This window comes from Cavia porcellus, unplaced genomic scaffold, assembly GCF_034190915.1.
Source record: "Cavia porcellus strain 051 isolate PalLab524CR breed Dunkin Hartley unplaced genomic scaffold, mCavPor4.1 scaffold_13, whole genome shotgun sequence".
NCBI classification, from domain to species: domain Eukaryota; kingdom Metazoa; phylum Chordata; class Mammalia; order Rodentia; family Caviidae; genus Cavia; species Cavia porcellus.
This window is the reverse complement of record NW_026947496.1, coordinates 10,693,742-10,716,030: the sequence shown is the minus strand read 5'-3', so window position 1 is coordinate 10,716,030 and position 22,289 is coordinate 10,693,742. Positions and strand designations below refer to the sequence as shown.

The following is a 22,289-nucleotide window of genomic DNA, read 5'->3' as shown; positions in this document are numbered from 1 at the left end:
TTCATAGTGCAGTAATGATGAATGTGTCATCTTTCGATTCAACTTAACAGGCACAGGATACAACTTATGTATAAGGTGCTACTCCCATCCTAATACTAGTGGAACTGATTATGTGCTTATTAGCACAAAAACAAATCTAAGTGTGAACCCTGGAGACTAAACTATGGAAAAACGAGCTGATGTAAAGTAAAATCCCTGCCACCTCATACTCTGTACTTCCCCGCTGGTGGAGGAACCCTCACCTCCTGCTTCCCAGCCTCTACTCCTGGGCCTTCCCCACAGAAAACACTTGCCTTCCCAAAGAGAACTTCTTGGAAACAGTGAGTTTGTGTCTTCTTTTACATTCCCAAAGGACCTAAGACAAGACCCTGAGTCCAGCAGGGCACAGCTAACATGTAAAGTGCTTGACAAGAATGCAATTTTTAGCGCCAGCTAAAAGTAGGGCGCGCTTGACCACACGCGATGTTAGAAGCAACAACCTTACTCACCTCCGGGGAACCTCTGCAATCGCTTGGTTTTTAAAAGCAACAACAAGAAGTTGCTAGAGGGACTCTGTATTGCTGTTGTCAACAAGGCGCCACTGCAGGCCCGTGGCAATAATACGCAAGACCCGGAGATCTCCCAAGATCGCTTGCTCAAGTCCCTAAACAGCCAGGTCCCTAACCGGACCCTAAAGGTGCTCCCACACAGCGCCTCGAAGTTTCGAGCTCTGTTAAAAGCACGCATTTCTAAACACACGCGAACCATAAGAATCGTTTACCCCAAAGCACAGCAAGTCTTCCACCGCCCGCACTCCCAACAATTCTACTTCGCAAGACGTCCAGAAGTTGCACCGAGACAGACAAAACGTGCGCCCAAAGATCCAGATCACGAACTCTCGGGCTCCGGGCCGGAGCTAGCAACCCATCGCCCACAGCAGCTCGGGGTTGGGATCGTGCCCTTCCTCGAGACTCGCGGGGCTGCCGCGGCCACGCCGGGAGGGAGCGGCGTTAAATTTAAATTTCCTGGCTCCGGCCACAATGTTAACCTAATTACAGCATGCGGTCCACGCCGAGCCTCTCCGCGCGGGGTTTCGCATCGGCCGGGCGCAGACAGCGCGCGGACCCCCACCCTGTCCGGAGCGAAGCCCTCTCGGCGGCGGGGACCGGAGGGCGACCTGCGCGCGACGCCCCGGAGCGCGGGCGCGACCCCCATCCCGGCGCCGGCGGGCGGGGGTCCCGGTCGCGCGTGTGGGCGCCGGCGGGCGGGGGCCGCGCGGGTCCGGCCGAGGGCGGCGGCGGCGGGGGAGGGGCGCGAGCGGCCGTCGGGGCGGCGGGGGAGGGGACTACCTCGTACAGCTCCTCGGAGGCCATGGCGGCGGCGGGCGCGCGCGGGCCCGCACTTTGTTTCAGTTGGTCCTGCGTGGCCTGCGCTTCCTGCTCGCGCCGCCGGGCGCGGTGCACCCAGGCGCCTCTCGCGCTCCGCGGCGACTCGGCCGGCGCGGCGGGGTTGTGCGCAGGAGCAGCTGCGCCACGCGCCCCGGGCGCCCGCGCTCAGTGCCCGGCGGGCCGGCTGGGGCTCGGGCGCCGGCTCATCGCGCCCCGCCGCGGGGGCCGGGCGGGCTGGGGCGGGATCCGCGGCTCCCTCTCCGGCCGAGTGTAGAAAGCTTCCTACTTGCGACCGAAAAACCTGCCCCGGCGACTGAGCATGCCCAGTGCGGCCGCCCGGCCCGGCCGAGCCGCGCTCCCGCCCGCGCTCCGGGTTTTCGGGCCGCCCTCGCGGGAGGGGTGGGGCGGGGTGGGGCGGGACCGGGCGGGGCGGGGCGGGGCGGGGAGCCGTGGGCTGTGCTCCGGGCCTGGGCGCGCGGGCGGCGGGGAGCGAGCCGGCAGGAAGGGGCGGGGCCGCGAGATGGGCGGGGCGTCGGCGGGGCGGGGCCGGCACGGGGGCGGAGCCCGGCTCGCTCAAGTCCCGCCGCCCGCCGGGGTCGGCTCAGTCGCGGCGCCGCCCACTGGGCTGCCGGTACCCGGGCGCCCGCGTCCGGGAGGGCCGGCCCTCGACCTCGAGGGTCCTGTGGGCGGGGGCGGTGCCCGAGGGCGCAGGCCGGAGTCGGGCTGGGGACCCAGCGGACAGGTCGGCCGGCGCCTGGACCTCAGCCCCGACGGCCGCGAGCGCCCCCAACTGGGCCGGCAGAATCCCCCAGGTGGCGCCCCTGCCCCACGCGCCGCCTCTCTGTGGCCGCCGCCAAGACCCGGAGCCCGGGCCGCAGCTCCCGCGCCGGCCGAGCTCCTGCGGGACGGCCGCTTCCTCCGGAGCCCGGGACGCGCGGGGTCCAGGCTGTCGGCGCGGGTCTCCTTCACTTCGCGCGCAGGACGGCGCGGGGGTGCCCTGCCGGGGACAGGACGTCCCCATGCTAGGCAGGGCGAGCCGGGCCTCCGGGCCCCGCGGAGACCGCAGCTTCCCGCCCGGGCTCTCGTAGCCCCCACACCTCCCCTCCGGGCACCCCATTCCTGGGTCCCCGACCCGCCAGCGCCTCCCTCAGTTTTCCTCCAGAGCCCGGCCGGCCTGCGCCCGGGCCCAGAGCTTCCCGCACTCCCCACGCCGCGAACCCGCGCAGCCCCACGCCCAGCCCCGAGTCGCATCCTCGGCCCCGTCCTTTCCGCGGGACCTCGGCCTGCGACTCCCACCACCTGCGGAGCCCTTCCGAGCCTGAGATTTCCAATCCCGACGTCACCTCCAAGACTGCCCCGCATGCGCTCGGCCGCCCGGGTCTCCACAGGACTGCGACCCTGTGCGGCCCAGGCGCCGGTCTCGAACGCGCAGTGCCCTGTTACCCGGCGAGTCCACGTCTCAAGCTCCGCTGGAAGCTCGTTACCCACAGACCCGGTTCCCGTGATCGGATTCCTTGACAAGAACTTAGCATACCCAGCCTGCAGCTCAGACTGTCCCTACCAGCGACGCGGGTGCTGCCGAACCTCCTGCAGAGCGCGCCTCTGTGCTCCTGACCATCTAGATCCATGATGTGCTACCCTTGCTGTTCCCACCCGGCTGCCAACGCATCCACGTAAAATTGTAAGCTCCTTGAAGGCAAAGCCGAAGGCTTTTGTTGACTGCCAAGTCGCAGAGCCCTTAGCGCCCTCGAGCACGAAGAGCTCCAATACTTGAAGGTCATGTATTTTTAAAAGTCACGCAAGGAATAAAAAACTAAGAAAAAAGGGGATCTTCGAAATGCAGTGAACAAATAACATTTCACATACAAATCTGGACACAATGATAGACTCAGTATAAACCCGGTTTCTTTTGCCTACTGCCATCAGCTTAAAGATTGCCGCTTCCAAAAACAGGGCGTAAGCACTCACAAGATGGATCCCCCACCCCGTGCTTAGGGGTGCTGTAATGTATTTCACTCTAAAAAGCCTCCAGTGTATCACTGTTGCCCGTGAGAGAAGACTGGAGCCCTGAACGGCACCCGCGAAGCCCATACTCAGACACAGAAAAGGAGGTGAGGAGCCCGGAAATTTTTTTTTTTTTTGAAGTCAATTTAATGCCAGGCGTGGTGGCCCACGCTTATAACATCAGCATTCTGGGAGGCAGAAGCAGAGGCATCAAAAATTCGGAATCCAGCATGGGCGACTTGGCAACTTCCTGAGCTTCTGTCCCCAAAAGAAAAGGGCTGGGGATGTAGCTCAGGGTGAAGGCCCTGGTTCTACCCGCAGGCAGTACCACAAAAAAAGAAAGAAAATAGAGGACGGTTTACATGAAACCTTTCACCTGGATGGTCTGTGCAGCAGTGGTTACTGGTCCACGTTCAAGGTGTAACCCTACCAGACCGCGCCAACACCGGGGCAGGAAGCTCCCCTCGACTGAGCGCCAGCGACCACAGAAGACGGCAGCTCTAACTAGCGCTGAATTCCTGGTCACCTTCGTAATTGTCCACTCCTTCCCCTCAGCTGCCCTCCACCACACACCCACTAGTTTAGTGAACGCTAGTTTGCTTAAATATATTTTATACCTCATTAGTTCAGTTTCTCTCACTTTCAAGCAAATTCTGCTTTCTCCCCTCACTTTTTAATGGAAACATTTGAGGAGAAGTAAAGATGCTGGAGGTCATGGGGGCTTTGAAATGATACCGCCTTTTATGAAACGGTGAAGTTTCGCTGCGGTTACCATGACCACGTGTGTGGGTGCTGTGTGAAAGCACTTTCACAATGGATTGAGAATCACATCCCCTAAAGCCAGCAAGAAGACTGGACCAGCAATACATCCTCTACAGAAGTGTGTACTAGAAAAAGACATAAACCTTAAAAGATTGTAGAAATGGTCCACAAGAGACAGAGACACGCACCATGACAACGCACAACTACTGGCAATAAATTTCAGTTCTTACCTGACCTGAGCTAGTGATGGAGACCCATGTAATCCATTTTACTCCATTTCCAGGTATTCCCGAATAACAGATAATCAGCCACCAGTGCTGCCCGAGTTAGCATGCTTCCCATGCGGAATCACAGCCATTTTCTACTTCTGTAGAGCAAAGCCTACAATCTGAAACTTGAGGTCTTTCCCTTTCCGGCTCCGTAGCCAAAGAAGTCCCTCTTCCTTTCTCTCAATAATCTGCATTTCATCTCCATTTGAATCCCGAGGCGCCCAAGAGGAGTTGGGGGATGGGACCTTTTTAAAGACAAAAGGAGCCAAAATCTAGCAACCAGGACTCTCCAAGCCAAAGGCGTTTTAAGGTTGGCCACTGTGAAAAGATGCCAAGCCCGAGTCCCTTCAGCACTTCAAGTGCCCTAAGTGTCTTGGCTACTTGCTGCAAAACTCAAAATTTAATTGTGGCTTTGATGAAGAAAGGACCGCTGTTTGTTTAAGCACACTGAGGCTAAAAGGAAATTAAATACTGTTCTTCTTGCGGGATAGCAACTCCTTAAATCTTGGTGGACTTCCCAAGCCAGTCTTTTACGCAAAAGATAGTAAGAAGGTGTCCAACCTAAGCTGCAAGAGAGACGCAGAACCAGTCATAAGATGAATTCAAATGCTAGGGCCTTCTTTGAACTTGAAGCCAGCGCGTTGAGTTCTTTCTTCCCTAAGAGCTTAAATTAGATACCAGTGCTCCTTTCTGGCCAACCAGCAAGGTCTGATGCCTGGTTTCAGCCGCTATTTCCTTCCCACGTTAGAGTCAGTTTCCCCATTTCAGCTGGCAGCCTCTCCTGCCTTTCTCCATGCTGGTCCTGGGTATCATTTCTCTCTTTCGTGTTGAAGCCAGTAGCCCAGCTGTGACACTGCTGCTTCCTGGCTGAGTATTTCACTTAGCCTAGTGATGGTGAGTCCAAGACCTCATAACATATGAGTCCATCAGTTTCTTCTTAGGCAATGGTATTCCTGCTGCTCAAAGTTGGGAAATTTACAGCTGAGTAATTTTTTGCTTCAACTCATATAGTATTTTCTTTCTGTCCGTCTGTCTATCTACCTACCTACCAATCTGCCTACCTACCGGTGTGTGGCAATTTAGGTCAAGTGGGCTACATATTCACTACGTAGACCATGCTGGCCTTGAACTATAGAACCTCCTGCCTTAGCTTCCTGAATGCTGGGATTACAGGTGTGCCCTCCAGCCCAGCTAGATCTAACTGCAGTTCCTTTTTTTAGCCGATGGTGATTCTACCCAAAGGATCTCTGTGATACATATTTTTGTAGCTTCTTTGAACTGGAATAATTGATCATGAGCAAGGAAGCTTTCTTATTGATAACTCTGTATGTTAACCTGCCTTATGGAAAGAGAAGGAACCTAAAGCCATAAAAAGCAGAGAGCCACAAGACATGCCCACGACTTTTTGATCAACTTTATGCCAAGGAAGTAATGAGTTCATTACGGATTCTCATAAAACCAGCAAATGTAACTTTCCTCTGAATTATTGTGATGATTAATTATGTTTATCAATCAAGTGAAACTATTATACTAAACTCTTCACCCTCTAGTGAAGAAGAGAGGAAAGGAGAGTGGGAGGGGAGGGAAAGACAGAGGGAAAGGGAGAGAGAGAGAAAGTACCCACCACTGGGAAGACGAATGTCGACAGTTTCGCTGCTAGAGAATATATCAACACCAGGCCCCCATAAGCAGGGAAGCACCGAATGAGCCAAGGACCCAGGTAGGTGGGTGTCAAATCTAAAGTGAAAGTCAATGAGTTTGGAAAGTCAAGCTGGGACCAGACAGGCACATGGAAGCGTGGAGTGAGGCTCACTTGTTTCAGGCCCTACTCTGGCTAGTGTGGAGCTTCTCAAATTGTGGTCTGCAGCCCAGCAGCAAGAGCACCACCTTAGAAGTTCGGGGAGTGCAAATTCTCACCTGTTCATCCATTGGAGTCCAGCAAGCTATTCGATAGGTCCTCTGGGGGATCCTAATGCATGCTTATGGTTACTTTTCTCTAGTTGCTGGAACAAAATACTCAACACCCAAAATAAAGGAGGGGAAAGCTTATTTAGTTCATTGTTTGTGGAGGTTTCAGTCCATAATCAGCTGGCTCAGAGGCAGGGTGGCATGGCACAGGGGCAACACTTCAAGACAGCAGCCAGCAAAACCAGCCAGAACAAAATGGGGAAGAGCAAGCCTCTTGTCCTCCTTTATAGTGTACACAGGCCACCCCTTCTCCAGGGAAGTGTAGCACTCACAAAATCTCTTTGTCCTCATCTTGCGTAGGATAAGGGTAAAGATCCTGCCTAGCTGCTGAGTCTCTTAGTTAAACTGTTAAACTTCTCAAGTTGATACAATGTATCAATCATAACAATGCCAACATTTGAAACTGGCTGGTTCATAGACATAGATATTTGTATTTATATAGGTAAAATGTAAGCCAAGCCCTGTGCAGTGGCAATCCCAGCACTGTAAGAAGCTGAGACAGGATGATCCTGAGTTTGAGTCCTGCAGGGGAAATTAGCAAGGTCCTGTCTGAAAATTACAAACAATAAGGAAAACAAAAAAAGGTTAGGCATGTAGCTCAGTGCGAAGGCCCTGAGTTCAAACCTGTTTTATATATTAAATATTTCTAGTAGATCCTACCTAGCATTTTTTGAATGAGACAATTGAATGGATAGAATGCAATGAACTTGGAAAACACTTCATCACTTCACTAAGGGTAACTACTACGTTATGAAGGTTCCATTATACATCCACATGTGTATTTATACAGCATATGCAAATACCTCCATAAATATATATTCCCATACACACATACATTATTGTATACTTGGTCACAATGCAAACTTAGTTTCTTACATTTTGAACTAGATTAAAAGGTTTAAAGCCAATGTTTGGAAAGACGGGTGACAGACAAATCCCTGCAAGCATGGATTGTTAATGCCGCTAGAATGCTTGGAAATGATTTCCTTAAATAATGTAATGAAATCTTTTCGTAGCACATTTTTGTCTATTAAGTATGACAAAAGTGTTCAGACCAGGTACTCTTCTGAATTATCACATATCCCAGAGTGATGTATTTTGAGAATTTATAGTATATATTTTAGGCTTTTTCTGTCTAAAGGATGTAGAATTTCCAAGTAACATCCCTAACAGATTGAACAAAATGAATCAAGTTTAATTTGGTCAGTAGTGATATTAGAAAAATACATAAACAAGAGGCACTTACCCTGTGCTGGAACTGTTCTAAACATTTTGCAAATAGTAAGCTCTTTAATTCAACAAGCAGTTAATAAAGGTATAGCCAACATTTACAAAGAACTCTCAGCAATTTGTCCACAGAGCAGCTTTTGGAATAGGCACAATTACTGATTCCATTCCCAGTAAGCAGGAAAACTAACATTCACACTCAGGAACACGTAACTCAAGTGCCTGTGTGTGTTTTTTTGTTTTGTTTTGTTTGTCTTTTTCCTTTTTATCGGTACTGGGGATCAAACTTACCACTGCCTGCTTGCAAGGAAGGCGCTTATGCCGCTGAGCTAAATCCCCAGCCCTCCTGTGTGCTTTTTTTGCTTGTCTTCTTTCCTTCTGTCTGTCCTCTCTTTTTCCCTTTGATTCCTTTCCCTTTTTCTTTCTGTCTTTCCTTTCTCTTACTTTTCTTGTTTCTTTTCCCTTTCTCCACAATGGAGACTGAATTCAGGACCGTCACATTGAGCTAGACCCGGAGCCCTTTTTGAAATATTTTGAGGCAGCATTTCCCTAAGTCAGTAAGTGTTCCAGGCTGGGGCTGAGCCTCTCATCCTCCTGCCTCAGTCTCCCTGAATTCTGTTACTCCAGGCATACACGGCCTCTCCTGGCTGGGTGCTGGAGTTTAACTTGCTAAGGCATACTCATGCTCTCATGCAACGACTGTTTCCTGAGCGCTTGCTCTGTACCAGGCTCCTTGCTAATCCTGTCCCCAGACAACTAACAACCTATCAGGATAGATAGACATTACACTGTCAGGAAAAGACGCTTTTAATTACCAGTCAGGAAAATGGTAGGAAATGGTGAGTCTAGACCACCTGGGCATAACCCAGTTCTGCTGTCTCCTCCAGGACTTGTGTCTGGCATCCTATGGCCACATGGCACATCCTTGGAACCAGGAAAACACAATTGCTGGAAACTTATTTTCCAATAGTTTAATGTCTCAAAAAACATTTAAGGTGGGCTTTGTGGCTCATGCCCATAATCTCAAACTGAAGCAGGAGGATGCCCAGGAATTTAAGGTCAGCCTGGGGTACATAGTGAATTCACAAACAGCCTAAAGTACATAGACACTGTCTCAAGTAAAAATCAAAACATTTAAGTAGACACACAGTAACAATTCACATTTTTACTTCTATTGGTGTACTGTGGGGGACCACCAGGACACTCTCCTTGAAAGAAGAGCATTTGGCTCCATTGTGGCTACACCTGGCCCTATTTCCCTGTATTTGTATGTACATGGCTGGCTATGATATTTCCTTATCCCCTCAATTGGCTTTAAGCAATGCAAATGCACCTGGCCAAGGTGCTGCTGTGTAGTCTTTAAAGCAATGCGACAGGTCAGTGATGCCCCGCCTGTAGCTCCCATGTAGTAGATGTGTGCTAACGCCCAGAGATGCTATGCTGTCAACTTAGCCTCCAGAAAGAGGGAGCCAAAGCACCAATCCCTAAACATGAAAAGCGTACACAAACTGGGCCATGCAGACAATTCTTTCTGCAGTAACTCAGTAACTCATCCCTGGACCACTCCCTTCACTACAAATTAATAAAACTTGGGTTCAGTTCTAGGTTGAGACTTTTTTTTCTGTGAGCCATCATTCTAGCTGGCCTTAAGACCCTCTTGGCTCCCCACAACAGCAAATATGTTTTAATGTTTTGAATCTCACATGGGTTGCACTGGAAGTGGTAGATTGGAATTAATTATTGGAATTCCAATAACCTTCCCCTGGGATTAGAAATATAAACTTCCCGGACCTCAGTAAGGGCTTCCTATACTTTACAGTTAACATCCTGAGAAACCAAAATGCTTGACATTCAAAAAGACAGAGAATTAAATACAGCCAAGGTTGGGGTTATAGCTCAGTGGTACAGTGCTTGCCTAGCATGCAAGAGACCAGGTGTTCAACCCCCATACACAACCAATACTAGAGATAAAACAGGCCTGTGCACTGACCTCCCAGCTTAGGAGAAATAAGATTCCCTGCCAGGCCAATACCTGGCAGGCTCTTCAGCAGCTCATGAGAGGTAGGAAGTATACCATATTGTGTTTAGTACTTAAGGGCATATTTAGTTGTTGTTGTTTTTCATAAACTTTTTATTTTAACATTTAGATTTACAGAAAAATTGTAAAGCGAGTTCCCATATGCTCTACAACCAGATTTCCTTTGATTAACATCCTACGTTAGTCTGTCTTAGTGAACCAATACTGACACATCATTTTTATCTGTGTGAGCAGGCGCGAGCACACGTGCAGCATGCAACCAGGGCCACATGCCCGAAACATTATTATTAAACTCGAGTTGATATTTTTTTGATATCCTCAGTGATAGCTTTTTCCTCTGCATGGTAGAAAAACAAGAGCAGGCTGGGGATTTAGCTGAGCGGCATAAGTGCCTGCCTTGCAAGCACGTGGTCGTGAGTTCAATCCCTGGTACCAGTTTAAAAAAAAAAAAAGGCAAGAGCAAAGAGGGAAAGAAGAAGGCCTATATTGCGGGTACAGGAGGGCTGCAGAAGAGTGCAAAACCCATCTGAGCCACACAAAGAAAACCTCCGATCTTTATTTGGTTTTGACAGTAGGTGGGGCTGAAGGGGCGGGCAGAATGACCTACTGACAGCTGATTGGGGGAGCATTGGGCGCACATGCGCACAAGGCCGGAAGTTCAATTTTCGAGTTTACAAGAAGAAAGCGGAAGTTAGGGTTCCCTTTTTATAGGGAGGTCTTTTTATAGGGAGGCAAGTTAGGGAGGCCTTGGGCGGTGCCGTGCTGAGCCGCCTTCATGCGGATGGAACCCAGCATTTAGTTTTTACCTAATGTCTTTTTCTGTACCAGGGTCCCAGCTAAGACCTACATTATGTTTAGTCCTTACACCTCCGTAAGCTAATCTTGGCTGTGGTGATGTTTTAGACTTTCTATTTGATGACCTTGACAGTTCTGAAGAATACTGGTCAATTACTTGTAACAAGGTGAGCAGAACATCCTCCATGGGAGTTTGCCTGATGTTGGTTTCTTGATTAGATTGGAGTTGTCTACGTTCATACCACTGTTGCTGGTTCTAAATGTCCTCAGTGCTACTGAGGCTTCTTCAGCCTTTTGTTAGACCGTATCTAAACTGGTGAGCTAAAATCTGAAGGACAGACCTGGGGAAATGTGTGGTGAAGATGGTCCAGGATTAAGTGCAGGAGGAGCACAACGCCTGTGAGGATCTTAGAGAAGAGGGCGAGGCTGGATTTCCCGAAATCAAGAAAGAAACATAAAATGCAATGAAGTCTGGTAGATCATGATGGTGTCTTAGGTCTCATGAATCAAAATTGAATCTGCAGTTTTTAAAACCTTGACTCTGCAGAACAGGTGATTGGGATACAACAGTTAGGGAAGTATTGTACTGTTGTATTGAATTTGATTTTTATATCAGATTATTTCACAGAAAATTTTTGGTGATCTTGCTTTGCTGATGCCATGAATGTACTCAGCATGCCCATAAATTTATTGACAATGCATTTAGAACCGCCAATGCAGCACTGAATAAAAGTGATGATGGACACTTTGTCTAATTTTTGTTGCAATTATTTCACTATAGGAATATATATACATATATATATATGTATGTATGTAATTGTTGTTGTTGTTTGTACTTGGACTTAAACTCACAAACTTGTGCTTGCTAGGTAGGCACCATGCCACTGACCTTATTCCTGGCCCTCACTTTGGGAATATTTGCTGAAGGAATCTTATAGGCATCTTTAATCAGAGCAAGAGAGTTCCTTTTTAATCCTAGTTTTCTAAAAGACTTTTTTATTAATTTATGAATGGATGTCAGATTTTGTCACCTACTAAAATTAATGTATGATTTTATTCCTTCATTTTGTAAATGTGTCTGCTTATATGCATTATCTTAAATTTTAAACCAAATACATTTTTCTGGAATATGTCAGATAAGATTTTGATGCTTTTTCCTTTTTATAAATTGCTAAACTTGGTTTCCTCGTACTTAGGATTTTGAATCTATGTTCATGAGGAAGATTGGTCTGAAATTTTCTTATGTCTTTGACATGTTTAACATCAAGGTTATACAGAACTCATAAAAGAAGTTGTCTTGTATTGTCTTCTTTTTCAAATGTTAGTTTGTGTATGAGTGCCATTGTTTATTTCTATACTATCTCTGTGTGTTTCTTGTACAATCTTCTGATATTGGAGCATTCTTTTTTCTTTATTTTTTTCTGTAGTACTGACTTCCCTTTGGAAGGTTTTATATTAGACACTTAAATTCTTTAAGGTAGGAATAGTCAGGTTTTCTGTTTCTTCTTGTGCCATTTTGTCCATTTCATCTACAATTTCAAATTTTTCATAAAGCTTTAATATTTATAGGATCTGTAGTAATGTCTCATTTTTGTTTTTTGAATACATGCATGATTTCTTTTTTTATGATCAGTCTTGCCAGGGATGTATTAATTTGTATTTGAAAATGTCAACTCTGCGCTTTTTGATTCTTTATATTGCAAGGTCTTTTCTGTCTTTTTATGCTTTTACTAGTATGAATTCCTTTTAGTCTTTGGGTTTTAGTATTCTCTTTTTAATTTCTTCATTGATCTTTGGTCCTTTTTTCAAATGCATGCATTTAAAATTAAAAACATTTTGTATTTTTATCATTTACTGAAAAATAGACTCTAATTTTCATTGTGGCTTCTTTTTTATGATGAGTTATTAACATTACAGTTTTTTTTTTTTTTAAATATAGAGTCTTGCTATGTACTTGAGGCTGGTCTCCAACTCCATATGTAGCCCAGGTTGGCCTTGAACTCTTGGCAGTTCTCCTGCCCCAGCCTTCTGAGTACTGTAATTACAGGCATTCACTATCATACTTAATGTAAAATTGTGCGAATTTTCTAGTTTTTTAAAACTTTAAAAATTTCTAGCACAATGACATTGTGCTAAAAATATCTTTAGAATTTCAATCTCTTGACATTTGTTAAAATTTCATATATCTCCCCAGATATCTTCAACTGCTATGCACAAGTTATTTAATGAGTATTTAAAAATCCATTATAATTACAAATTTGTCTTCTTTAGTTCAGATTCTTTGCTTTATGTACTTTTAAACTATGTTACTTGACACAAATTTAAAGTTATTATATTAAAAAATAAAATTATTATATTTACCTGGAAAGGAAGTACTTTGTCGTTGTATAGACACTAATCATGTTTTTTACTTGTCTACTTTGTTGAATATTAAGATACCTACAACCAATTTCTTTTGACTTTTTAACGTGACAGTAAATTTTCCTCTCCATCTTTGTATTTTTAAACTTTTTGGATCTCATATTTTATTATTTTAATTAGCAAATTCATTTTGATCATTTTTGACAATCTTTTGTCTTTGCATTGGTGAATTTAGTTTATTTTTCTTCTTTTCTTTTTTTTATTTAAGGAGAAAAGAAAAAAAAAGTGAAGGGGTACAAGTTATACAGATTTACAGAAGAAAAAAATGCGCAATAGGAAATCACTAGTTAATGGATTACATATTGCCATCTTAGAAATAATTGTTCAAGTCACAAAATTAAAGCTTGTAGAGTGGACATTCCAACAATGATACTGCAAACAGTTCTGTTCAATGATCCAATAAAACTCTGTGATATCATTTTCTATCTTATACACTTAAATATACATGCAGTTATATAGTTTGGAGCACTTTCTTTTCCTCTCTTTTGTACCATGACTATTACACATTTTGGGTTTCATTGCTCCCACGGTTCTTATTGCTTTTTTGGAAGAGAGTAAAACCAAATGTGACATAACAGAACAGAATCGGTCAAGTCAAAAGGGTGGACATAATAGATAATATAAAAACATAATACAAGGTGATCAACAATGGTTACCATAATGCCTCCCGCTATCTCTAATAGAAATTGCCTATATCATTAGTTGTAATACAATTGAACAGTAAAGAACAAAACCGACAAAACCAAAACATTGGAGACATTGTAGGTCTTCAAAAGTAGATAAAAGTCAACGAGAATGGGTGTTATAATGAATCTCATTTCTTCTCAGCTGATGCCTAAACTTTCGAACCTGATACTATCCAGCAAAACAGAATAGAGGAACCTCAGTCAAAAACAAGATGGTGAGAGTAATACAGGGCTTCAAATCGAGATAATAGAAAGTCAAAGTGGGTTACTATATTATATCCTGCTATTTTTTTCCCTTTAATTAAACGGATAAAAATAAAAAAGTAAATAATGGAGTGGAGATTGAGAAAAAAGAGGGCATAACAGCGAAACAGGGCAGATCAAAACATAACCATTTAAGCAGAATAGTGTTTCACCACCAGATAATTCCGACCCAAAAGTAGTTACCATATTGACTCTTTCCTTGAGTACAACTTCGTATACTGTAGCATTAAGTATATCAAAACAATGTAAAACCATTTAAGAGAATGACAGCATTATAGAGTATTTAGAATCGACTAACAGAAAATGAACAATGGTTTCTGTATAATCTCCTTGTCTTTAAAAGGTTTTTGCTTATACTATCATACATAATAAAATCCAATAAGATACAACCTGTTTAGACCATTGGAGACAGAAGAACAAAAGCTAGGTGAGACTTCAAAACAAGATGGTACTAAATCAGTTTTACCTATTAAGATGTCATTTTCTCCAAAATAGCTGTTCCTATCATCCAATCTTCTCTGCCTCATTTCTGTTGAGCTCTTTTTCTGTCAGTGGCTGTCAGTTTGTCTTCTTCATTTTGTTCTCTGCTGCATTCGTTGTGGCCTCCCCGCCACTATTTCTGGGTTCTTTGTATTTTTCTTTTTTTAGAATATCCTGCAATACTTTCTGTAGGGTTGAATTGGTGGTTGCAAATTCCCCCAGTTCCTCTTTATCCTGGAAGCACCTTGTTTTTCCGTCAATTTCCAGGGACAATTGTGCAGGATATCTCAATCTTGGCTGGAGATTATCTTTCAAAGCTTGAATTATTTCCCCCCATGCTCTTCATGATTTGATGGTTTGTGCAGAAAAATCTGCTGTAATTCTGATGGGTGTTCCCTTGTAAGTGGTCTGTTTCTTGTCTCTGACAGCTTTTAATATTCTGTTCTTGTATTGAATTTCTGGAATTTTTATTATTATATGCCTGGGTGTTTCTCTGTTAGGGTTGTAGGTAGCTGGGGTCCTGTATGCCTCATACATCTGAGTATCTTTACCTTTTGCTAAATTAGGAAAATTCTCCTGAATTATTTCTGTGAGTAGCTTTTGTAGTTCACTTGTTTGTGTCCCTACTTCTTCTTTTATGTTCTTAATCCTTAAGTTATGGCTCCTCTTATCATCTTCTTGTCTTTGTATTATTGCTGTTTGTTTCTTTGTTATTTTTAAGAAGTTTTTCATTTCATTCTCCCATATTACAAGTCTGCCCTCCAGTTCAGATAGTCTGTCCTTAGTTTCTTTCAAGCTGTTATGCCAGTCTTGGATAGACTTCTTAATTTCTTGATAGTCCCTTTGAACCTGCTTCACATACTCAATGCTTTCTCTGTTTTCTCCATCAAGCAATTCTCCCCTCTTTTTCTGTTCTTCCATTCCACCCTCTGTTTTTTCCTGGGTGGTGCTTAGCATTTCTCTAACTATTCTGCATACTTCTAGCTTCAGGTCATTGATAACTTCATTCCTGAATTGGTCTATGAGGCTCTCTATATGGCGCTTAATGTATATTGGTGCAGTGTCCACTATTGCCTGTTTCTCAGAATTGGGGGCCGAGGAGCCTTTCTTGTTGCTTCCCTTCCCCATATTTCTGTTCCTTATAAAATGCAAGCTTACATAGGAGGCCCGGCTTCCCTGCCTGTCAGCCACAGCCTGATCAAATTGCGCTGGCTAGGTGTTCCCGCCCACCGCTGCGCACCAGGGAGTTGCGGAGGAGGCAGCCTACGCGGGAGTCAGTCGCTCCTCCGGGCCACCGTCAGGCTCTGGGATCTGGGTTTGGCCAGCCTACAGAGTCCGCCCGCAGCGTCACGCAGGCCAGGCACTTTTCACCAATCCAGTCCAAGAGGGGAATGTGTGGCTGGAGTCGCCACCGCGCCCTGCTCTTACAGGACTGCCCGAGCCCAGAAAGTCCTCCGCTGGAGTCAAACTGTGGTAGGGGGTCAGTTTCTCTCACTCACCTCGCCACCAGTCAGTTTTCGTGTACGCCTCCTTGTCCGTCCTGTTTTCGACTCCGTTCGCAGACTCCCGTTCCCAGAGCTTCTGCGCATCTCTCCTTGCCGAGCCGCTGTGGAGGCAGCCAGCCGCTGGGCGGCAGGAAATCCAAACTGCGGTTTCCAATGGCGCGGGGTCGAGCCTCCACACCGAGTCTTTTCTGTTCCTATTTTAGCGCCAGGACTGTATTCTAAGTTGGTTTCTCTCAGCCCAGTTCGTTCCTGAGTCAGCAGAGCATATCTCTACCGGTTCATGTCTCCTTAGTCTGCATCATTCCTGGCCTCTGAGCCAAGCCTTTCAGAGAGCCTCCGGTAGTTGCTGTTGTCTGTCCGCCATGTTCTCCCGGAACCGAATTTAGTTTATTTACATTTAAATAATTACTTAAAAAGTTGTTTTTCTCCTGATTACCTTGAAAGCCATGTTCTTTTTACTCACCTCAATATAACAGCCATACTTTGGTCTTTTTCGCACTATACAGGAAACCTAGAACACTGTCACCGTTTTTTCATGTCCTAATGTCCCCACCTCTTCCTCACTTCTTAGTCAATGTTCATCCTCATTTGTGTTTTGTACTTTAGTTCTCTATTTTAAATGCCGAGGTCATTATAGCTATTGGTTTACCCAGTTAGTATGAGATTGCTTACGTATTTTGTCATTTTAATTGAGGTCATTATAGCTATTGGTTTACCCAGTTAGTATGAGATTACTTACGTATTTTGTCATTTTAATGCCCTTTAGTTTTTGCTGCATGGCAGCCTTCTATCTGGAATCATTTTCCTGCTGTTTGAAGAACTACTAAAATACTCTCACTTTTTGTTTGTCTGAAAAGTTTTAACTTTTTATTAAAGCTCTGCCACTTACTATAGAGTTCTACTGGCAATTTTATATATTCCCAGTATTTATATTTTAGTTTATTGCCTTCCATTTTCCATTCTTTACATTGAGACATCTATTATGTTTTCACTCCTTTGAGACTAATTTGTCTTTTCTAGGTTTTTTTTTTAAGAACCGGGGATCGAACTCACAACCTTGTGCTTGCCAGGCAGGCGCTCCTGCCACCAAGCTAAGTCCCACCTTTTTCTAGTTATTTTTAAGATTTTTCTGTCTTTCGCCTTCAGCATCTTTACTCTGATGTATCAGCATCTTGGCTTGTGCGTTTATGATCCTTGTTGAGGTTCACCGGACTTCTTAAATGTACACACGGATCTTTTCTTACCAGTTTGGAACATTTTCTCCACCATTTTGTTTTCCTATCAAGGCCACCTCAGTCTCTTCTTCCTTTCTGGGTATTAGAGCTTTGCACTGTAGTTTCCTGTGTTGTACTACTTTTTCTGATTTTTCTGTTCTTATGTTCTGCTGCATTCTGGGAACTTCCTTCTGATCTTTTAGTTTACTAGTTCTCTGTGTCATCATACTGTTTCGTCTGTTTTTGAGAAGTGTTCTTGCTATGTTGTACAGCCTGGCCTTGAGTTCACTTATGTAGCCCAGGCTGGCCTTGAACTCACAGCAATCTTTCTGCCTCGGCCTCCTGAGTGTTGGGATTACAGGCATGCACCACTACGCCTGATTTTTCATTGCATTTTATCTGCTCTTAAAATGTTTGTTTATTGTATTCTCCAATCCAGAGTAACTATTTACTTTGTCTTGCTGTTCTGGTTACAGTTCTCAATCTAGTTTGTTTTTCCATCTCTACTTTATCAATATGGTTATTTTGAAGTGAGTGTCCCAGACTGTTATCTGTAGGCTTTGTGAATCTGTTACTACCGTGTGGCGTTACTACTGATTTTAGGTCACATTGATTTTTTAAAAATTTTTTTTATCAGTACCGGGGATTGAACTCACGACTGCCGCTCAGCTAAATCCCCAGCCCCTTGTTTTTTCTTTTAGTTCATACTGTTTTACTCGAGTGTACCAGATTTCTTTTTATCTGGGGTCAGATGCCATGTTTGTGACACCAGAATGTCCGGCATCCGGAGGCTGCTGTCTTGCTCCAAGAGTCTTCCTCCATCATCTCCCTGCAGGCTCAGACCCTCAGTGACCCTCCAAGAGCAAGCTCGGGGCTGACATGGTTCAGAGCTGAGCTGCAGTCTCGTGGGGTGGTCACTTCCGAATCACCCTTCCCTGAGGTCCTTCAGCGTTTTACGCCAATACCAGGGCGGCTCATTTTCATCTCCTTGAAAAGCAACCACCTTACTCCTCTGTGGCTTCCAAAACTGCACCCGGCCTCCTGGCCGCTCCACCTTTCAGCTTTGCTCTCACCTCAGCTCCAGGGGCATCAAGCGTCCTTCTTTTGGCCTAAATTTACTCAGTATCTTATTAGTTTTCCAGTGCCTTGGACTAGATGGTAAAAAATGGTTTTCTCCCTACTTTCCTCATCGTCCATACTCTGACGTATTTAGTTCGCCATTATCAGAAATTGGATTTAACCTTCACCACATCCTGTAAGATCAGCATCGTTATCCTCATTTCAAAGCGAGGTGGTGGGTTCAGCGTGAGCGGGATGGGGCTGAAGTCACAGACACAGCACAAAGGCGGCTTGTATTTCTAGGCAGGACTGACGGTCCCTGGGCCCCTCAGGCAGGTCTTGCAAGAGTCGCCTGTAGCTTTCATGAGAAGAGACTTGCACTGGAAAGGGTTTCTGCAGCAGACCTGCCCAGGGTGCTTTCCATTTCTACACTGAATTATGCTTTGAGATACAGCTTTGAGAAGATCTATTTAAAGATGTATTTCTCCTAACTGTAACCAGGCAGTGCTCAATCTGGGTCTTCATCTGCCCCTAAGAGCTTGTCTCGAATTAGCTACCATGTTGTGGAAACAGTTTTTAGGAAGTGTATGAAATGGTTGGCAGCAAACATTAATTTTGCGGCAGAGACTTTGAAGATTTCTGTGGAAGGGCCTCAGCTCAGTATGATAACATAGTTGGAGATAAAAGCAGAAAGAAAGGTTGGGTCTGCAGTTGCATGACGTTTGATAAACTGTGAAGCTGTTAATATTTCCATCTCAAGGAATGAGGCATGGCCCGGTGTGGTGGCTCACACCTGTAATCCCAGCACTCCGGAAGCTGAGGCAGGAGGATCATTGCGAGTTTGAGACCAGCCTGGGCTACAAAGTGAGCTCAAGGCCAGCCTGAACTGCACAGCGATACCCTGTCTCAAAAATTAAAAACAAACAAACAAAGCAAAACAAAAAGGAATCATGGCCAACAGGCTTTAGCTTAGGGATTGGGGTGGAGCTGGGAGCTGGAGTCCATTGAGGAGAACTCCAGAAAAAATGTGGGGTGAAGCCTAACAGACTGATCTGTTTTCTGACGGTTATGGTTCCATCTGCATGAAGCCCATATTTTCCCCTCGTTACTACAAATCTTTCTACCAAGCATTTTCCGTTCTCATGAGGCCTCTTTTCCATCCCTTTATGCTAATTTCCCCCTAGTTTGGGTCCAGATTTTTCACTCCGAATAGCTTGGTTTCACATGTACCTTCCTCTAGGCCAGAAATAGCCTCTCCCCTGCCTAGCCGAAGCTTCCCATCCTTTCTCTGTCCCTTGCCAAATCCACAATATTCCTCTACGTGAGGCAGACTCTTTTCTGACCAGTCCGTGAAGAACCGATGCCCTCAGCATGGACCGCTGAGTCCCCAGACTGCCTGATCTTCTGAAAGCAGCATAAACGTTCACTGATTCCCGGGCATGTTTTCTCCTTGGAGCATAGTTTCGTTTTTGTTTTCATGTTTTGTATTGTAACGCTGTTCTCTGTGTCTTGCCCTTGTGTGTTTGGATGCATCGCCGCCCTGCTTTAGCAAGAGGCCCCCAAAGGCCACAACACTTCTTAGAACCCAGGCGCTCCCAGGACGCAGTGTCCTCCACGACACTGAGCTCGCGTGGGTGGCTCAGGACCACGTTTCCGCAGCAAGCGTTCACGTGATGCCCAGCGGGGACGTGCTCTTTTTTGAGTACCAGTGGATTGGCTGCCCAGCTGAGGCCAGGTCAGTGAGGGAAGGCTATTCGGATCCTAGGTTGACTGTCTGCCTTCTGACTTTGAGAATTAGGGTAAAGTACAGCTGGAATAATTTGTTCAAGAAAAGCTGCCAAGTATGATGGCGCACACCTACAATCCCAGCTCTCAGGAGGCTGAGGCAGGAGGATTGCTACAATTCATAGGCCAGCCTGGGCTACACAGTGAGTTCAAGGCCAGCCTGGACTAGGTAGCAAGATTCTCTCTCAAACAACAACAACAATAACACAGCTATTTGTGGAAGTCCTAAAGTTTCAAAAGTAAAAAATAATAAATAATAGTCTCTTTCAGTTCAAAGGCTACGATATACAAAGTTACTAAAAATAAAAATTGAAAACATTTTTAATGTTTTATAGGTAAGTATGACAAAATAAATTATGGTATATTTCTATAGTAAAATATTAGGTAGCTCTTAAAAATGATGTTTATGAGATTTTAAGTAAGATGGGGAGATACATATGTTTTAATATTAATCTAAACAGTCTAAACACAGTATGTAAAGTATCCACAGAAGCATCTGCAAAGGAAATATTGTAAGAAGAAATTCTCATTTGCATTAGAAAAGAAAACGGGGTAACTGGAGATCAGGAGTCTCTTTGTACTTGTTTGTCCTTTCTGAGTTTTAAAATGTGCAAATATTAGATGATTTTTTAAAAATGAGATATAGAAGTAAAATAATTAGGAAATGTAAAATCTCATCAGCATAATTTCAACAATGTTAAAATGAACACAAACTATACCTAGTAAGAAATATTCTAAAATATCACCAATTATTTCTCTGGAAATATAACATTTTTATTTCTTCTTTTTGTATTTCCCAAAATTTTTGTTTATACAAAACTTTTTTGTTATTTAAAAAAATTTATTTTAAAAAGAGTAAAATCAAACAAAGCAAAACAGAATAAAGCCAACCAGAATAGAACAATGAAAGTAATACAGGACTTCAAAACAAATCAACAATGGCCACCATAATGTCTCTTGTTTTCTTAAAATACCTGTCTATACCATCAGACATAATAAAATCAAACAAAGCTAAACAGGAAAAACCAATCAAAACAAAAGATAAAAGTATTGGTGGGGATGGTGGTGGTGGTGGGGTTCTTGCCCACAGGAGGGCCAATTGGCTTCTCATTCTTCTTGTTACCCCCACCAGGCCCCAAATGGCTTCCACCAACTCACAGGAAGGGCAAGTTCGACTTGTTCTCCTCCTGCGACCTGCATGGCTTGCGCTGGGTCCCAAGAAGGGTGAATTTGGCTTTTCTTACAAAGATACTTTTAATAAAAATAAACTTTTGAAAAGAAATGGAAGAAATAAAATTAAAATTTTAGAAACTAAAAACTTCAGAAAAACTGCTTATAATAAATGTTTGATGGTGGCCGGGGATTTAGCTTAGCAGCATAAATGCCTGCCTGGCAAGCGCAAGGTCAGGAGTTTGATCCCTGGCATCAAAACAAAACAAAAAAACCTTTGATGGCATTTCATCTACCATCAGTTTCTTCCGTGCAGTGATAAAGCAATTCTCTGGCATATTTTAATAAAATGGTTACAAACGAATAAAAGGTATATATTTGCATTTTCTTCAAATGTTACATGGAAAGTAGACTCCTCTTTTCTTTTGTGGAAAAGATAGCCATTCACTTAAAGGATGATTCCTACAATTAGTACAGTTGAGTTATGACATTGAAAAGACTTACATGTATAAATACTGTATAGTTTCTCTAGTGTAAGAAATGGTAAGAGTACCTGGTAATCATGATTCCCCATTACATTGCTTTGAAGCCTTATAATGTCTGCATTCATTAGCTGGAATGGTTTTATCCTGGTTTGTTTGATTTTATTATCTGTGATAGTATGAACAGCTATTTTGAAGAAAACAAGACAATAGAATAGCCAGTGCTGATTCAATATCATCTTACTCTGAAGTCCTACCATGCTTTTGTTCTTCTGTTTCCATTGGTTCCATCATATTGTATTTTATTGGATATTATTATGTGTGATAGTATAAACAAATTTTCTGTGGAAAATGAGATAATATAGTAGCCATGGTTCGTTCTCTGTTATTTGGTTCTCAAAGCCCTGTAATGCTTTCATTCTCTTGAATGGTTTTATACTGTTTTGTTATGTTTGATACTATTGTGTATGAAGTTATGCTCAACTATTTCAAAGAAAGAGACATTATGGTAGTTACTGTTAATTATGGGTTGTCTTGTGGTAAAACGCTGTGTTGCTTGCATTGTTCTGATCTGATCTGCTTTGTTATGTACTCTTTTGTCTTAATCTCTTTAAAATTAAAAAAAAAAAAAAAAAAGAAAAAGTTAGGTGAGCCCGTGCCAGGATAAATCTGTAAATCAAATAATTCCCAACTCCAGAGCAAAGAGCTTGAGTTAGATGAGGATTCCCAAGCACTTGGGGTAACACGTACATATGACATTTTCAAAACTGTTGTGCCAATCAACATCAGTTGG

General features: G+C 44.3%; 1 protein-coding gene across 2 annotated transcripts in view; it reads right to left on the bottom strand.

Annotated features, from left to right (window-relative positions):
* The window catches only part of Cdyl (chromodomain Y like), a 201,804-nt gene that overhangs the window by 130,312 nt on the left and 49,203 nt on the right, over window positions 1-22,289 (bottom strand). The window contains exon 1 of one of the 2 annotated variants that reach the window (XM_063259817.1): window positions 1,329-1,713. The exons of the other annotated variant lie outside the window; for it this stretch is intronic. Within the exon in view, the coding sequence (XP_063115887.1) occupies window positions 1,329-1,352 (24 nt within the window). The 5' untranslated portion in view covers window positions 1,353-1,713. Of the gene's footprint in view, window positions 1-1,328; window positions 1,714-22,289 lie in introns of those variants that run through there. 2 annotated transcript variants of the gene reach the window in all.